General features: G+C 37.1%; 4 protein-coding genes and 1 long non-coding RNA gene across 5 annotated transcripts in view; 1 reads left to right on the top strand and 4 right to left on the bottom strand.

Moving 5' to 3' along the window:
* Positions 1 to 912: 912 nt before the first annotated feature.
* Positions 913 to 2,646, bottom strand: LOC6647555 (tubulin alpha chain). Its single transcript, XM_002070004.4, has 3 exons — positions 2,317 to 2,646; positions 1,953 to 2,256; positions 913 to 1,897 (listed from the first exon to the last, which is right to left on the bottom strand). Exons 1-3 carry the CDS (start codon positions 2,540 to 2,542, stop codon positions 1,057 to 1,059), a joined length of 1,371 nt encoding a protein of 456 aa, XP_002070040.1. The 5' UTR covers positions 2,543 to 2,646; the 3' UTR covers positions 913 to 1,056.
* Positions 2,647 to 2,742: 96 nt separating this feature from the next.
* LOC6647556 (SPRY domain-containing protein 7) lies at positions 2,743 to 4,404 on the bottom strand. Its single transcript, XM_002070005.4, has 4 exons — positions 4,228 to 4,404; positions 4,018 to 4,063; positions 3,383 to 3,952; positions 2,743 to 3,322 (listed from the first exon to the last, which is right to left on the bottom strand). Exons 1-4 carry the CDS (start codon positions 4,285 to 4,287, stop codon positions 3,225 to 3,227), a joined length of 774 nt encoding a protein of 257 aa, XP_002070041.1. The 5' UTR covers positions 4,288 to 4,404; the 3' UTR covers positions 2,743 to 3,224.
* Positions 4,405 to 4,454: 50 nt separating this feature from the next.
* Positions 4,455 to 6,084, top strand: LOC124462124. The gene is made up of 2 exons (XR_006955400.1): positions 4,455 to 4,505; positions 4,563 to 6,084. It is a non-coding gene; the product is annotated as an uncharacterized LOC124462124 (long non-coding RNA).
* A 972-nt stretch (positions 6,085 to 7,056) lies between these two features.
* LOC6647557 (plancitoxin-1) lies at positions 7,057 to 8,349 on the bottom strand. Its single transcript, XM_002070006.4, has 2 exons — positions 8,187 to 8,349; positions 7,057 to 8,125 (listed from the first exon to the last, which is right to left on the bottom strand). Exons 1-2 carry the CDS (start codon positions 8,297 to 8,299, stop codon positions 7,138 to 7,140), a joined length of 1,101 nt encoding a protein of 366 aa, XP_002070042.1. The 5' UTR covers positions 8,300 to 8,349; the 3' UTR covers positions 7,057 to 7,137.
* A 6,940-nt stretch (positions 8,350 to 15,289) lies between these two features.
* Positions 15,290 to 16,638, bottom strand: part of LOC6648130 (protein couch potato) — a 47,781-nt gene continuing 46,432 nt past the window's right edge. Inside the window, 1 exon segment of the mRNA XM_023178909.2 lies at positions 15,290 to 15,400. Within this exon segment, the coding sequence (XP_023034677.1) occupies positions 15,374 to 15,400 (27 nt within the window). The 3' untranslated portion in view covers positions 15,290 to 15,373.

The raw sequence follows: 16,638 nt of genomic DNA, 5'->3' as shown, positions 1-16,638 counted from the left end.
TCGATCGATGCTTTTAGTAACAACTTAATTTTGCGTTTAATTCCCTTAGGCGGGTGGTCGTATCCTTAGGGATTTCTTTCATTTCCTTCAGCTCATTAACACATTCCCTAAATCGATTAACAAAAAAGCATAGCAGAGCTTTCCAAGCCACACGCAGCGGTTCTCACGCTGCGCCCCAAGAAACTAAAAAAAACAAAAGCCGTTCCAAGCAATTTAAGATTAGCAACAGTTAACAAAGATTGGCAAAAGCCGAAGAGAGGGTAAAAAAAAGGGTAGACAAAGGAATTGGCGGCGTCACTCCAGGATCTCATAATGATAATACTTAATAATAACAGTCGGTCAGCCAGGACCACCAAACCACCAGTGCTGATAAGATGCTGTCCGGTCTCTGTGTGTGTGTGTGTGTGCGTTTGTTTATATGCACAGAAAAGATGTGCCAGATAGTAGGATAGGATTTCGATGCAGATGGAGAGAAGGGAAGAAGGGTTAGCGGCAGAAGGTGAGCCTCCATCTTCGAGACTTCATCGATAATCGCGCATTAAGCGTGCGTAAGTCACGTCACCATTGGACGACGGAAGGGAGTGGAAAAGTGAGAGGAAATCAAGGAAGACCTTGCCCTGGGTGCGATCGCGATAAGCGCGACTTTTGCCTCGGTTGCGGTACGTGCTAAACCCCTTTTGCTGCGATCATTTTAATTATACACAACAAAACCAACCTCAGGCGCGCCCCTTTCTCTCCCTCTCTCTCTCTCTCTCTCCCTGTCTCCCTCTTTACATTTCCACTCCTCTTTTGGCAGGGTCAAAGCAACGCAAATTGCTTGGCTGGGTCAATGTTTGTTTTACAAAACGAAGGGCCATAAATACTTAATTTGGCCAACGGTTTTCGACCTGATGAAGTCATCGAGTCCATCAATTGCTTAGCAATTACCTGACGATTTATTCTCCAAGCGACCGAATTCTCAAGAAAAAAAAGAAGAAGATGAAAAACGCGACACAGAAAATGGAATAGCGACAAGTCACAAGCAAGCAAGGTGAACTAACGACTCATGGAGCGCTGCTATCCGTCATCATCGTCGTCATCCTGTTCGGATGCACGCTGTGAGTTTGTCCCTGAGGCGTCCACCTCGAGATAATCATGGACCAGTTGGCAAATGTTCTCCGATGCCTCACTAAAGTTGCCCTCCTCCAGTCCCTCACCCACATAGTGGTAAACGAAGGCGCGCCGCTGATAGAGCTTGTCGAACTTATTCACCAGGCGACACCAGGCGATACGTATGTTGGTGTTGTTCGATATGGCTACGCAGGCGCGATTTGTAGGAGCGAGATCACCGCCGGGCACATAAACCGGCGGCATGCTGCTCACACCGATCTTGAAGCCTGTGGGCGACCAGTTAACAAATCGAAATGACTTTGTCCGCTTGATGTTCTCCAGAGCCGTATTGATCTCATTGGGAGCAATATCGCCGCGATAAAGCAGCACGCAGGACATGTACTTGCCATGAGCCGGATTGCAACGTACCATCTGATTGCTCATCTGGAAGCACTGACCTGTCAACTGGGCCGTCGACATATCCACGAACTGAGAATGTGTGATTGGCACCAGAGGGGCATAGTTGATCAACGGGTAATGAATGCGTGGATATGGCACCAGATTCGTCTGCAACTCCTGGAAGCTTACACTACTCTGTCCTGCAAAACGCTGTGAGGCCGTGAATCCAGAGACCACCTGGCCGATGATGCGGTTTAAGTTCGTGTATGTGGGTGCTGGCACATTTAAAGTATTCGCACAGATGTCATAGAGTGCCTCATTGTCCACAATGAACGACACGTCGGCACAGTCCATGGAGAAATGCGTGGCCAATAGAGCATTGTAGGGCTCCACAATCACCGGCGAGATACTGAAAGCAATTGTGGGTGGAATGAAGAAACCTTTTTTTGTATCAATTTACTTACGATGGCGAGGGATAAACCAAAAACTCAATGATGGTCATCTTTTTCCCAAAATCCTCCACAAGCTTCTCCATTATGCGTGTGCCCAAGCCTGAGCCAGTTCCACCGCCAATGGCCCGGAACACTAGAAATCCTCTTAGACTGCGACAACGATCAGCCACCCGTCTAATGGCATTCATTGCTCTGTCCAGAAGCTCGCTGGCCATCAGATTGTATCCACGAGCAAAGTTACTGCCACTGTCATCCTTGCCGGTTATTAAGGTATCCGGATGAAATAGATTGCGATATGCCCCAGTACGGATTTCATCTGGAAAATGGAAAACAATCATATTAATCGAATGAGAATCCAAATGAGTGCCACGCCCACCTATAACAGTTGGTTCCGTATCAACCATTACTAAACGCGGCTGCACACATGGCTGCTGGCTTGTGAATTCAAAGAATGTGAGAAAGGAATCGTCGCAGGGCTTTTGTATGAGACGCCCGTTGGCCAAAATGCCATGCTCCAGGCAATACAGCTCCCAACAGGCATTGGCTATCTGGACGCCAGCCTGTCCAATGTGTATTTGTATGATCTCGCCCTTGCCGGCCATCAAAAGCCGCCGTCAGGTGCACCCACCCACTCGACCGGGTCAAAAAATGCTGCGAATTTAGCAAAAATTCAAGTCTAACATGAAAATAATTTTGTTTTATAAATTTTTAGAATTTTGGTTTCATTTTATAAAATACATGACAATAATGTGATCGACCGAAAAAATCAAAAATAATAATAATGGGCTGAACATTGTCGCTCTTTCTTGTTCATTTAGAATATAACATTGATTTATTGTCCGCACGCGGATTAAGTCAGTTTTTGTGTGAAAGCAATTTAGATCATCATCATATAGTTGATATTAATATACAATACATAGAATACATGGTTCTTATAGTTACTTAGAGGTCTTTCCGTGCTCAATAAATAAATAGGAAGTGGTCCATTAGCTTAGAATTTGGAACGGCTAGGTGTGTGTATAATACAATTTGAAGCAGTCGCGATTACTTTCTAACTAGCTTTTGATACAACAGTTCGATCTGATTGATCTTCAGGAATGTAGTTGCAAATGAAATTCATTTTTACTGTCATTTTTTTATAGAGAAAAGAGAAATATAGAAAGACTTTTAGCTTTGCTGTTGTTTAGTTTGAATTGAGGACTAGATAATATGCTATACGATTCATACGTCCAGAGACTTGGTTTCTTGTTCATCGCTTGTTACTGTTGCTGTAGTTGCAGAGATCTAGAGTAGAGATTGTTCCAGCAGGATGCGTTCAAATCCTGGTGGAGGACTATGCGTAAAGTTGTCCAAGATGATATCCAATATGGCTCCATTGCCCACTGGCAAAATTGAAATTATTTATTTTTCAAATCAAATATTAATTTTGTTTTTCAACTTACCATAGATTACTGGAAAGAGGGCAGATCCACGGACATTTCTAAAGGGCACTTCGAGATTTCTACCATTAAAATAGAAGTTTAATTCAACATGATCAAAGGCCACACCAACAACGTCGCCCTCATCAGGAAAATCCCTTTGTGGCGCTCGAATCAAAACATCTCCCACATCCAATTCATTTGCTCTTGGTTCCGTAGTACCTGTCGTCATTAGTAGATCCTCTTGCAGATCCTCTATGGCAATTAGTCCAGCCGCTGCTGCAACTGAATTATTAAGAATTCCATTCGGATTGGTGGCCTCGGGTTGTTTGCACCTGGCTGCCACCACTGGACGAAACTCTTCGTCATTGTGTCGTGTAGCATTGTCCGAGCACAGACACCAGGATTCCCGATCTCCGCCACCCCATTTTCGGCTAAGATCAGTTTGATGGGTACCCAAACCAATTGACCAGCTGCCGTTCTGTTGGATCTTTACCTCAAAGTACGATTTGGACTGAACCAGTGGGGCTGTGGCCAACACTCCCCCGGTACCTGTGACCCGCAGCTGATGCGATAAAAGTATGACGTCGGGACCTACATAAATAAGATAAGCAAATGTTGAACGACAAAAGAGACTTTGGATATTATCATATTATTACCCATATGGGCTGCATCCAGGTGTACTTCTGGCTGTGAGTTATTGAACTGAAAAAAAGAATGGAAATAAATGTTAGGGAAATGATTTGAAAATTTCGCTTGAAATTGGCGCCCCTGTAGCACTGATTTTCGCATTCCTGTGACGTCATTAGAGACGTCCTAGAACCTAGGAAAAATGCACAGAATTCCGTAGCGCAATTTTGTATACTTACCCGAGTTGCACCTGTTGTTGGTTTCCTTAGTTGGCCGCACATGCGTAGGCAGCAAAACATTTTTACCAATTTTTCGCGGTATACCCAAAACTCATTAGTTTCTTTTTTTGAAATTCAGAAATTGTGTACGAAAATATTCAGTTTTTAATGCTGTTTTTAAACACCCCCGAACAACGGTTTGCAACGAGCCACATGGAACCAAATCGAACTCGTAGCGAAAACACAAGGCCGACTAACTTATACTCTTCACATACTTTTTGTTTCAGGGATTATTAAAGGTGAATTTATCTTCCATAAACATTTTTTTCATTCTTCAATTCCCCAACCAACTTTAGGTTATTTTTGGTTAAGCGGCTTTTGAATCTCAAAGTGGTATTGATGCAAAATTGGCAATGGTGAAGTTTAGACCGTGAGTGAGTGAGGCGCCAACGCAACATCCTTGAGGGATTTATAATATGGATAAGTATCCAGGATTGCGATTGCCAGTCTTGATTCTGTGAAATGGTTGGAAATAAGAGAAATATTAGAAATTATTTACATTTTTATAATGGAATTCATTCCATTCTTACCTGGAATGGACCAATAGAGGATCCTTTTTGTAGAGCCTCAATTCGCCATGCATATGGGAATTAGATTAATACAAATCCTCAATATGATTGTAAGTTGCTTCGGTGACGTTCAGATACTCGTCCAAATTGACTGGCACCACGGGCACACTAGGTAACAACGAGAGAACGTAGGCCATAGCCGAATTATCTTGATTGGAGCTCAAATAGACTTCACCAAACAAAGGCACACATCTCGAGACACCACGGTGCACCGTTAAGAAGGCATCACAGAATTGATATTGTTGTTCAGACAAATTCCTTGGACGCCAACATAACTGCCCTCAACTAGATCCCAAGCACACTTATAGCTCTTGATCTTGAGCCAAGTTGTGGGCGCACTCGTTAGATTACTCTTCCAAACAAATAGTTGGAATCCTTTGTTACGACATTGGGAGTAGCAACAAGTTCCTTGAAAGTTCCTGTAGAAAACAGAAAACTTGTCATTTGGACCCTTGCCACCATCAGCTCGTCGGCTCCATCGTTTAGTGCCACATTCTTCCTCTACTGCATTATATCGACAACATCAACCAATTGCTACCAATTGCTTACGTCATTGATATTACGCTTATATGATAATGTGACTTTGATTCTTGGGCTGCTGATAAAAAGATAAATGAAAACTTTAATATTTATCATTTGTGCTTTCCAGATCGGATATATATCAAGCAACTTGTAAATACGTACCTTGGGGACTGGTGGGATATTATTTAATAGTCAGCATTATTGCTGCTATTTTTTGGGCCGGAAGGCGACAGACGGAAACCCACGAATCTCTTATTCGGAACCCTGGCCCTGGGTTCGAGATGTAATACATCTGGTATATTTTGACTAACACTGAGTCTACAGTGGCCATTTGTTAAATTACTTCATAAAGGAATCCGATATCTCCTGTGAAAACAATGTTCTTTTGCTGGTGGACACGGTATTCAAAAGACAGGAATACCGAAATCAGCTTAACGAAATACAGCAAAGATGCAAATCCATTAATTACGACACGCTGGCTCTCTTCTGGGCCTTCATAAGCAGTATTAAGGAGACTCTAAAGAACATTTTCCAAGTCATTGATAAGGATGAGTTCGTTTTGACAAAACTTAACAGCGACCGGATGGAGCAAAAGGGGAAGTCGTTTGTGAGTCATATGCCGGTCATGCCCCTAAAGATGTGTGCCGAGGGTGGTGGATTGCTGAGTTTTATGGTTTATGACGCAGCAAGTGATCTTTAAATAAAATTAAAAATTATGTACCCATGATGCAATTCTGTTTTAACTTAAGAGGGTGGGTTTTTGTCCATTTCATCCAGATTGGGATCCCCTATTGATTTGGATTTAAAAGTTAGCGGGATCTATAGCCTGAAAGTAGCTATTTCCGGGCAAAGTGTGGCCGAATATGGCATTGGCAGATGCAAATTGCAAACAAAGAATTGTGGCGGGAAATCGGGATATGTATAATTGCAAATGAGGTAATTTTAAATAATTGCAACGATTCTGCCATATTTTATGACATCTTGGAATCTCTCATAAACATTTTGTAAATATAGAATGAATTGAAAGTATTTAAAGTTGTTTTTTAATTGTAATGTATTTAATTGTTGAATTGCACCACAAAAAGTGAATACCCTACGAATACCCTTTCCGAACCACACCGAACCGAACCGAGCGAAAAAAAGCATCGAACTTCGAACCGATGTGGCGAACCGCAACAGATGAGCCCAACTCCAACCGATGAGCCAAACCGATGAGGCGAACCGCAACAGATGAGCCCAACTCCAACTTTACTCACGAACTCGAACATGTTCGCGCGTTTTACTCACATGTTCGAGCGGTTTACTCACGCGTTTTCAAACCGCTAGCGGTTTAGAGTGACCAACCTTTATCATTTATCGATGCCAACTAGTATTGGCAAAACTATCGATACTTTTGATGCCAATGTCATACCGTTATCGACTCCATCGATAACCAAACTTTTAAATACGCCCAGGTGGCGCTGTTAAAGTGCTCAGTGGCGCACTGTGGGGCGTTTGCTCATTTTAGGTTGTAAAAATCATAGCTGCTAAGCCCGCCAACTACTTAATGATTTTTTGATTAACACCAGTACTTAAAGATTCCGTTTTATTATTTATAAAAAATCTCATTGTGTTTCCATCATTCGTATTTCTGCTTTGGCATACTACTTTTAACTAGCTTGAAAAGAAAATACAAAGAGAGAAAAAACCAAGAATAGTCAACTTTAATATTTGATTTGAATTTTTGCTCTTATTAATTTCTTTATTATTTCTTTTAAATCAATCATTTAAAGAATTCACCTTAGGGACACTTTTCAGAGGTTACCACTAATTTGCGATATAAATCAGAGACACGAGAGCTCTTGTGACAAACAGTGCCTCCTCCGCGTGATAGTTGATGCTCCTGCCGATTTATGTCTCCTATACAAATCCAATCGCCGCCACCGATTCGCCAACGATGTATCTTAATGCCCGACTCCTGGGAAACAGCCCATTTAGAGTGATCCAGAGTAGTTCGAAAGTCCAGGGATAAACTGGAACTTGAGATTTCCTCGACGTTGAAAACCTTTTGATTGCCCTCGCAGCGGTTGGGCAAATTGTTTGCACCATCGCGCCAAGCCTCAACAAAAAGATTGACATTCAGGGCCGGAGCCACAACATCCGCGTAGAGCTCTACATTAGCTTTTGGGCTCTTGCCGAAAACGCGGAATTGTTTGCCCCCAAGTGAACGCAACTCCAGTTCCTTTTCGTAGGGCGACTGTGTGCGCCATTGCCGTTGTAGGGCGCGTTCCAAACTTGGAAACAGCTCGCTAGTCGTTTGAAGCAGAGGATTCCTTTCGTAGTAGAAATGTGGTTCGTTATAGACCAAAATTTCACCCACTTTTTCTACGCCAGCCGGATCGAGAGTTACACAAAGTAAACTCTGTCCATAATTCTCTCCCGTCGTTGGATAGCTATATTGCGGAATAGTCGGAAATTTAGGTACAGAATGGACCAACCAGATGCCAGTCTCGCCATCGCTGGCCACAACACCCTTGGTATGACCGCCCGTAGTTGACACGGTGCCATTGGGAAATTCATCATTGTAGGCAGCCAGAAGGATGTGACGCTCGTCCGCGAAGAGGGGATTCAATGTCTGAGCTGGTATTGAGTTGGCATCGCTAATGTGCCGACCCGACATTTGCCAGCTATCATAGCTATTGCTGGTCACGTAAAAATAACGCAATCCACTTGCATCTGCAACAACATGGTTTTTGGAAAAGTGTTTGGGCAACTTGTACATGTACCACCTGAATGAATGTTGGATTACATAGAGATACATAACCAAGATGGCTAGATGGGAACACTTACCAATCGACATCGTTGCCCTGCTCATCTTTGCACGAAACCCTCTTGTTTGTGGATGTGCTAGCGAGGCAGCAGCTAGTCCATACAATAAACAACCAAATACAAAATAATCTCATTTCTGAAGCATCCGTCGTTAATGGCAGCTCGTCAATAACTAAGTGTCTGCTTACATTTCTTTATTCAATTGAGTGCAAAGAATCTCTTACAGGGTGTCTCTAATTGCAAATGGGTGTACCTAGCCAGTCTGAAAAGGTGGCTACCTTCATCAGGTAGTCATGCACTCAGGTAAAACATTTTACTGCAGTAATAGAAAATCTACCTATTTGGTGATCTCATTGAGATGACCCTATATACATAGTTTATGTACTCTGCCCTCATAAATCCATCTGTCTCCTTATCAGCAAACTCTTCTCTCTTGAGAACAAGACAGAGAGAGTTCAATGAGATAAGAAAACAAATATTTCATCTGCCTTTCAAATGTTTTGCAATATTTAAATTATTATTATTTTAAGTATAGGAGAATATACAGTTGGACCTCGATTATACGGCCTCCGATTAACCGGGCACCCCTATTATCCGGGATGAAGTTGAATTTGTTTCATTCTCACTATTAACCGTGATTTCTAAAACAACATAATAATTGTAGAACTAAGAAACATTTGTTTGTGGATTCATTTAAAGATATGTACGTATGTACATATGTATGTACTTAAAAAATTTCAAGTACGAAATACGTGGATATTTTGCTGTCGATTTACCGTGTTTTTCGATTTTCCGTGATGGCTCTGGTCCCGACCGTCCCGGATAATTGAGGTCTAACTGTAATTGGAAACTATCAACCTAACTATATTTTACAAGCAACAAGGAACTTGACGTATGCGAATCCCTGATTTCGATGAATTTTGGATATGTTGAAGAATACGAAGTCATTTGAAGCTGTGCGAAATATTTCGCCGCACTATTCTATATTTTCCTAATAGATCGCATTTAAAGCTATAACTTTGGTGACTTATAGCTAAAACGCCGAGTCGACTTAAAGCAGCTCGGCGGTGAAGACGTAGAGGTCCTGAAGAAATCCTGGTTCAACCCCCGCCCGAAACTAGTTAGTTTTACAATTAGACATCCATAGACTAGCCTGGGGATTCGAACCCGGAATCATCGTTGTTCAGTTGCCTAAACTGGGCCACTTAGTTGACAACTTATCTTCCGAGAACTGCAAATATTTAAATTATTTCAATTGAAATAGAGAGCAGTAGTATTTATGTATAAGGTACTCTCACACACACACACACCCACATTGAAAATAAAGTAGTTTATACAATTACACAAAACAATTGTTAAATTTTTTATTTATTATTTGTATTATTATTATAATAATTTGTTTGTTTTTACTTGTCTTGTTGTTGTTGTTGATCTGCACATTGCCTGCTGTTGTCATTGCATTTTTCTCTCTGCTGTGCTGTATTTTTTTTCATTGTATATTTCTTTTTGTTTTTCGATCCGCCTGTCTCCCAGAGGGGGGAATATTATCAGTATATATATCAAATAGGGTATGCTGATTACTGGTTTGCTTTGGTTTCATCTGTTAATTATTTTTGGTTTTTTGTTTTTTTGCAATAATCATAAAGTTCTGTTAATTAATTGAAACAATTTTTATGGTTGAAATTTCTCTATATCCTATGTTATTGGATTTTCTGTCAATATCTCAAAAGTTTCAGCTTTCTATTTGCCAATTCGGTTCAGTTTTTAAGAGTTTCGGTTATCGTTTCGGTTTTCTGTTTGCGTATGCAACAATACAAATACATTTAAACTCACAATACAATATTTTTTTTCTAAATATTTATGTATGCGTTTCTTGTTTTTTTTTTTGTTGTTTTTTGTTTTTTCTTTTAGTAGTTTATAATTTATTAATATATTGAATTGGGCTTTCTTTGTTTTTCATATATATATATATATGTATATATATATAAAGAACAAGGCTGATATTTATGTAATTTTTTTGTTTGTTTAATTAATAATTAGCTACATTTTTCACTTTCTTTTGTTATCGGTTGAAGAATCTCTTTTTACATTTTTAGTAAATGTTTTCAATGTTGTTTTTGTTGAAATAAAATTGAAAATTTTTCAAAATTCTTTTTTTTTTATTTAAATAAATGAACCTTAAAGTAGGCAAAATTTTGCCCTTTTGTTGTTGTTGTTTAGTTAATATTATTTGTTATAATTATAAGTATTATTATGATAAAAGTTGCCTTAATACGGAATTATAATCATTATATCTCTGAAAATTGCCGCTGATTTTGTTCATATATATATATGTATATGTACTATTTATATATATGTTTTGTGTATAGTTTAAATCGGGCACGAGTTTGATATGTTTTGAATTGTATGTGTGTTTCCACTTCATGTTTTTTTTTTAAATCATCGATCATCTTTTAGCCATATTCATCAATATCAATTTTCTCTACTTATATGCTTGTGTGTGTGTGTATGTATATATATTATATAAATCCATGTATTTGTATAATTTGCTTTTCATTCGCAAAAATTTTCACTAATTTAAAATTCGTTTCTTTTAAGGTTTTTCCTATGCGCATCTTCTTCTTCATGTGTGAAAGGATAAAAAAAGGTAAGTAAAATTAAATAACGAAAATAAAACAAGTTTTTGAAGTTTTGTTTAACGAACAAAATATATTTATTATGCATAATTAATACCGTCAATTGAAAAAAGAGGCTAAGTAAACGCTACACATTGAAAACGCAAAATAAGTGAATATATATATATAAATATATCTGTATATATATATGTAAGTATATATAGTAAGATGTTCCTATATAAATTACTTAAATATTAGTTATTAGATGATGATTCTCATTAAAATGTCTTTTGGTGGCAATCAAAAGGGTTAGGGTCGAGGGGGTAACAGAATAATAAATTAAAAAATTAATAAATTTTGTTTATTTACTGGTTATTATTTTTTTACGGGAATCAGTATAAAGTATAGTTATCCAAAACACAGAGAACGACAAATACAATTAGTAGAGAGATTGCATTGCGTCCCCTATAAGTATGCTTCGGGGTTTTTTAAGTATGTTGATTATTTTTTAGTATTCCCTCTTTCAACTATTACTAAAAAATGTTTTGTTTCCATGAACTTTGCACATACATATATGTTGTTATTATTTGTTTTTTTTTTTTATTTTTGGTAACTGCTTTGCCTTGCTTAGGTTAAAATTGTTTAAAAACCACATCAAAACATATCGCTTGTAAAAGTTTCATATTCTTTTGTTTTTCTTAGTTTTTGGGTAAATGTTTTTTTATTCCATTAGCTTTAATTCGCTGATATGTATCTTGTTTAAACTGTATGTAGTTTTTGTTGTTCTTTGTTGTTGTTGTCTATTTATGTATATATGTATATATATATTCATATAATGTTCCCATAATTCATATTGTTTAGTTTTTTTGTTTTTAATGTTTTTCGTCTGTCTTTTTTTTAGTATTTTTGTTTTGCTTTTCTTATCGTTTTACAAACTAGTCTTCCAATTTTCTTCTTATACATAGGTATATATGTATGTATATATGTATGTATTCGAAGAGAATATTTTATTTACTGAAAACAAATTAAATCTTTATATTTTATTCACTTTATATATTCAAAATTGTTTTTGAAATGTCATTTTCGAAAGTAAGCCATGAGAATATATAAAACTTAAAAATGTCAGAGACAAATTGCGTTGGTTTTTTTTTTAATTGCACAAAATTCTTGACACACACACATGCACACACACACCAACACACTCATGCAATTACCCACACATGCATACAGCCATTCATATTAGTATGTAGAATGCATTTTACATTGCTTTTCATTTGAATGTAATTCTTGTTCTTAGATTTAAAATTAATTTCGAAAATATTTGCTTAGTCATAGCTTCTATTACTTTCTTCTCTTCTGTTTTGGTAAACGTTTCACATTAGTTTTAATTAAGCTTACTTTAAAGTTGTAAATATTTTTGTTGTTTGTAATTGATTTTTTTATTCTTGTTTCTTTGTTATTTCCTATTTAAAGGCGCAATTTAATGATATGCATTAGTTTTGTAATATATATATATAATTTAACTTGCTTAGTTACTTATTAAACCTAATTGTTTAAGTTTTCCGATGAAAGTGTGCGGTAGTCTATATGTATATGCGTGTGTGTGTGTGTGTATTTGTATAGATATTCATTATTCTGAAGTAAACCAACGCGAAATGCCCTGAAACAGCTGATGCTATCGAATCAATCGGGCGAAATACATAGACCAACAGCTGCTTGTCCCTATTTGTAGACTCACAGATACATCTACATATATACTGTGAGTCACTATAGTCAGATAGATATATCCAAAATGTTGTTGGACTGCATTTGCTGCGACTATTAGGCAAGAAATAGACATAAGCAAGAAATGTAATTGGACGGAATATGTTTTATAGATTTAACTAAACATTTAAATTATATATAAATCAATTTTAAAAGACATTGGAAATCGAAGAGGTTTAGACGGGGGGTGTGGTGTGGGGGGCTTTAGCCAATTTTAGTTCAAGAATCGATCGATTTGTATTTTCAAAAATATGCCTTTGGTATGTCTAGTTGTTTCTCTTTTTTCTTTTGTTTTTGTTTTTTTAGCCTTATTCTAAAATAAGTTTTAAATTATTTGCTTGTTTTGTTTAACAAATGTTTTGTATAGAGATTAGATAGGGCAAGTTTTGGGGGGTAGGGATAGGGGAAAAAATATTGTTAACATAACTCATTTAATTAGTAAGGACAACTTTGGTAAGTTTTAAGATTAAATCATATTGGTTTTTTATATATATATATATATGTATATATACTTAAAGTTCTTCTCATTGAAAGGCAACCGAAATTGGTTAAAAAATGAAATCAAGTTACGCTAGCCTTTTTTTTTGCTTTTTTTGTTTTGTTTTGTTTGTTTGCATTTGCTTTTTGTTTTTAGCCTTTAGCCTATTAACATTATTTATTATACTCGTACATGTACTTGTGTTTTGTTTTTGTTTTCAGTTACAATTGCTGATGGTTGATATACATATTTAATATAATTGGATTTCGTTTGTTGTTATATTATTTCATGTTGCTACATAAGATGATATGTAAATTGATTTTATTTACTTGTTCTCGAATTTGCCCGCTTCCCTTTTCTCTCTCTCTCTTTTTCTCTGTCTCTCTGACTGTTAATTTGTCGTTTTGTCTAACTCCTTTTGGTAGGTCCTTTTGACTCTTTGTCTGTCTACTCCCTTTTATATCTGCAAGAAATGTGACTTGATTGTTCTAGCACTTTGAAAGTTTTGTTTTAGGAATTCGAGTTCGTTTTTTGTTTGTTTTTTGTTTTGTTTTTTCTCTTTTTTTTTATGGAGTCTTTAGAAAGTGGGGAGAGTAGATTAAAATAAATAATTTTCTTCTTGTTTTTTGGGATTTCTGTTTTGTTTTTAGTTATGGGCGGAAAGAGTTTTAGGGTGTCCAGTTCCAGTTAGTTATAAATAAGTTCGAGTCTTTGCAGAGCACACTATTACCTCACCTCACCTCACCTCACCTAGTAGTACTAGCTATCTATACCTCCCTCTCTCTCTCTTTCTCTCCCTCTCTCTCCCTCTCTCTGTCTGTTTCTTTTCATCAATCATTCATAGCTTTTTTGCATATTTGTATTATTAATTATAAATTTTTTTATGTTTGGTCACAAGACTTTGTTAACAAATAAATTTCGAAACCAGCAAATTTTCATATGATGACAACGCGCAACGTTTTTTGTTTTTCCACTTGTTCAACTTTTACTCGTTGTTGGAATTGTTTTCAGTTGTTTTTGGTTTTTGTTTTTGTTTCTACATAGTTTGAGTAACATTTCAAAAATTGTATTTCTAGTTTTTGTTTTTGTTTTTATATATATTGTACGTAATATACATATGACATCATCTATATATGTATTATATGTATTAAAATGTTTTGTTTTTTTTGTTGTTATTTTTCCTTTTTTTTTATTTTCATATCCTTGTTTAATAATTCTAGAAAGAGAGCTATTTAAAGGGCACATTCGGTTAAGCTATAATTATGTTTTTCTTTTCGTTTTTTCTTTTGTTATTTTTTCCTTATTCCCTTAACATTGTAATTTGCTAAACATGTTCGAGATTAAAACGCTTTTCGAGTAAATAAAAACAAAAACAAAAAGTTGTATGCAAAAATGTTCTCAATTCCATATGTTTTTGTTTTTGTGGATTGCGAAAATTAGAAAGGGGTAACAGGAAGGAAGGACGAAAACGAAAAAAAAATGTGGGAATAAAATCAATTCACAAACAGAAACATAGAATCGAATGGAAATCAAATTTAGCTTGCTTTATATATATACATATGTATATATATATGCATTATGGTTGTTTATATATAATCTATGTATATGTATGGGCATATCGACTGATCTCAATCCTATTGTAATGTATATTTTTCTACAAGTATTAACCCATTTTTTTTGTTTTGTTGTTTTTCACTTAATTGGTTTTCAAAATTTTTTGTTTTCCTGTCGAAAAATTTTACTAAACTGGTTTTTCGGGTTTTTTTTATAAATTATGAATTTGTCTTTTGTTTTTTTTGTTCATTTTTTGTTTTTTTTTTTGTTTTTCTGCAAGTTTGCATTGTTTTTTTTTTTTTGTTCTACAGCTAAAGTTTTGTTTTTTTTTTCTTTCTTTTTATTTGCCTCCTTTTGCATGGATCCGTTTCATGCGGAGCGTTTTGTTGCATTTGAATCAAACTCAAGATGAAAATTTTTGATGTTGGTTGTTCATTCATTCATTCATTCAGACCACTGGCAACACGTACGAATATACATGATGTGGATGATGGTGGTGGTGGTGGTGCGCATAGTGGTGCGGCTGCGGCGGCGGTGGTGGTGGTTGTGGTTGAATGGTCGCGCTGCCGGGTCAAGTTGCTGTCGGCGTCATCAAAAACTGCTGCTGCTGATGATGATGATGGAGCTGATGATGTTGTTGATGGTGATGGTGGTGCGGTTGTTGTTGTTGTTGCTGCTGCTGATGATGTTGCTGCTGATGAAAATGTTGCTGTTGTTGTTGTTGTTGCTGCTGCAGATGCATTTGCGTTTGTTGTGGCTGCTGTTGCATTTCGCGTTCTAGTTTTTTAGTTAGCAAATCATGCCTTGATTCCATACCCGCTCCTCTGTAAAATAGAATAGAACAAAAAAAAGTTTTCATCCAATTGATTAGCGGAGATTGGCTTGGTAAATGGTTGCTGCTGGATGGTTGCTTTTAACTATGATAGGGGTGCAATCCACTACAAAACATGCTTTCAATTATGGTTGGGTGCTCAGTGGTGCATAGAAAATTTTTTGAACAACTCGAGTCCGAGTTAATTTCAGAGAGAGAGAGAGAGGGGAGTCAGCTTTATCCGTCCGTCTGATTTAACGTTGTCCAAGCCATTTTTATGGCTTCAAGTTTTATGCAAAACTTTTACCCTACTCCCAACTTTTCACGCCTTATACATCGTGTGTAGTCACTCCCCACTCCCCACCCCCCACTCCGCCCTCTTTTACTTTCTTCTTCACGGACCCTTTACCTTGGATGTACATGTAAACGATTTAAATTGATTTTCAACAAGCAAACAGCTAACAAGGAAAAAAATAGAAGGAAAACATAATAAAAATAAATAACAGTCCGAAGCAGCGATACCCTAACGCGATACACTAACCTTCCATGTCGATCATAAATTTATACTCGGATATATTCATGTCTCTTAAACGTTTAGATTACAGTGAGTACAATAAGTTTGAAGCAAGATTTCATTTAACTTTCAGGCGAAGCGTAAAAATTGTTTAACGCCGTCTACCGTCTAGCGGTTCTGTATAGTGGGGGGAGGGGGCGGGGGCTTTTTGGTTTAGAGTGGTGTGCCAAGCGTATGTTTTGCATTTTTTATAAAGTTTTTTTTTTTGCCTTCTTTTTGCTCGGCTTGTTTGCTGTTGTGATCGCTCGTCACGCTGCTTTTTCTTGCGCAAAATTGAAAATGAGAAAAAATGAAATAAATTTATGTGGTCTTTTAGCATTTTAAAAACGTGCACACACACACAGACACACACACACGATACACTCACATTTAAGCATGGCTAAGGAGAGGCTGGGAGGACTGGGGGGAGGTAGGAGATTGAGGTGCAAAAAGTAAGAATTATTCAGTGGCTAAAGGGAAGCTTGCATTTAACTAGCAGGATGTCTGAGCGGGCTACCACTTCAGTTTGCCATATGAAACGAGTATCCTTCTCTCTCTCCTTAGCTGCATTCTATGCCCTCCATTTAATATGTGTGTGTGTGTGGGTGTGTGTGTTGTTATCGTAAAGTCAAGTGGTTTAAGGCTACTATAACTTACTAGCTGCTTCTGTTTCGAAATGTTTTTTTTTTATTACATAC

This window comes from Drosophila willistoni, chromosome 3R, assembly GCF_018902025.1.
Source record: "Drosophila willistoni isolate 14030-0811.24 chromosome 3R, UCI_dwil_1.1, whole genome shotgun sequence".
Taxonomy (NCBI): Eukaryota; Metazoa; Arthropoda; class Insecta; order Diptera; family Drosophilidae; genus Drosophila; species Drosophila willistoni.
This window is presented reverse-complemented; position numbering and strand designations above follow the sequence as displayed.

What these genes read in the sequence shown, in the direction of transcription:
- LOC6647555 (XM_002070004.4), bottom strand. Translation starts at nt 2,542, where the DNA reads ATGGCCGGCAAGGGCGAGATCATACAAATACACATTGGACAGGCTGGC. An exon ending in TACGGAACCAACTGTTATAG is followed by an intron (nt 2,257 to 2,316) that starts GTGGGCGTGGCA and finishes TCCATTTTCCAG; the next exon opens with ATGAAATCCGTACTGGGGCA. An exon ending in TTGGTTTATCCCTCGCCATC is followed by an intron (nt 1,898 to 1,952) that starts GTAAGTAAATTG and finishes AATTGCTTTCAG; the next exon opens with TATCTCGCCGGTGATTGTGG.
- LOC6647556 (XM_002070005.4), bottom strand. Translation starts at nt 4,287, where the DNA reads ATGTTTTGCTGCCTACGCATGTGCGGCCAACTAAGGAAACCAACAACA. An exon ending in CAACAACAGGTGCAACTCGG is followed by an intron (nt 4,064 to 4,227) that starts GTAAGTATACAA and finishes TCTTTTTTTCAG; the next exon opens with TTCAATAACTCACAGCCAGA. An exon ending in CCTGGATGCAGCCCATATGG is followed by an intron (nt 3,953 to 4,017) that starts GTAATAATATGA and finishes TTATTTATGTAG; the next exon opens with GTCCCGACGTCATACTTTTA.
- LOC6647557 (XM_002070006.4), bottom strand. Translation starts at nt 8,299, where the DNA reads ATGAGATTATTTTGTATTTGGTTGTTTATTGTATGGACTAGCTGCTGC. An exon ending in CAGGGCAACGATGTCGATTG is followed by an intron (nt 8,126 to 8,186) that starts GTAAGTGTTCCC and finishes ACATTCATTCAG; the next exon opens with GTGGTACATGTACAAGTTGC.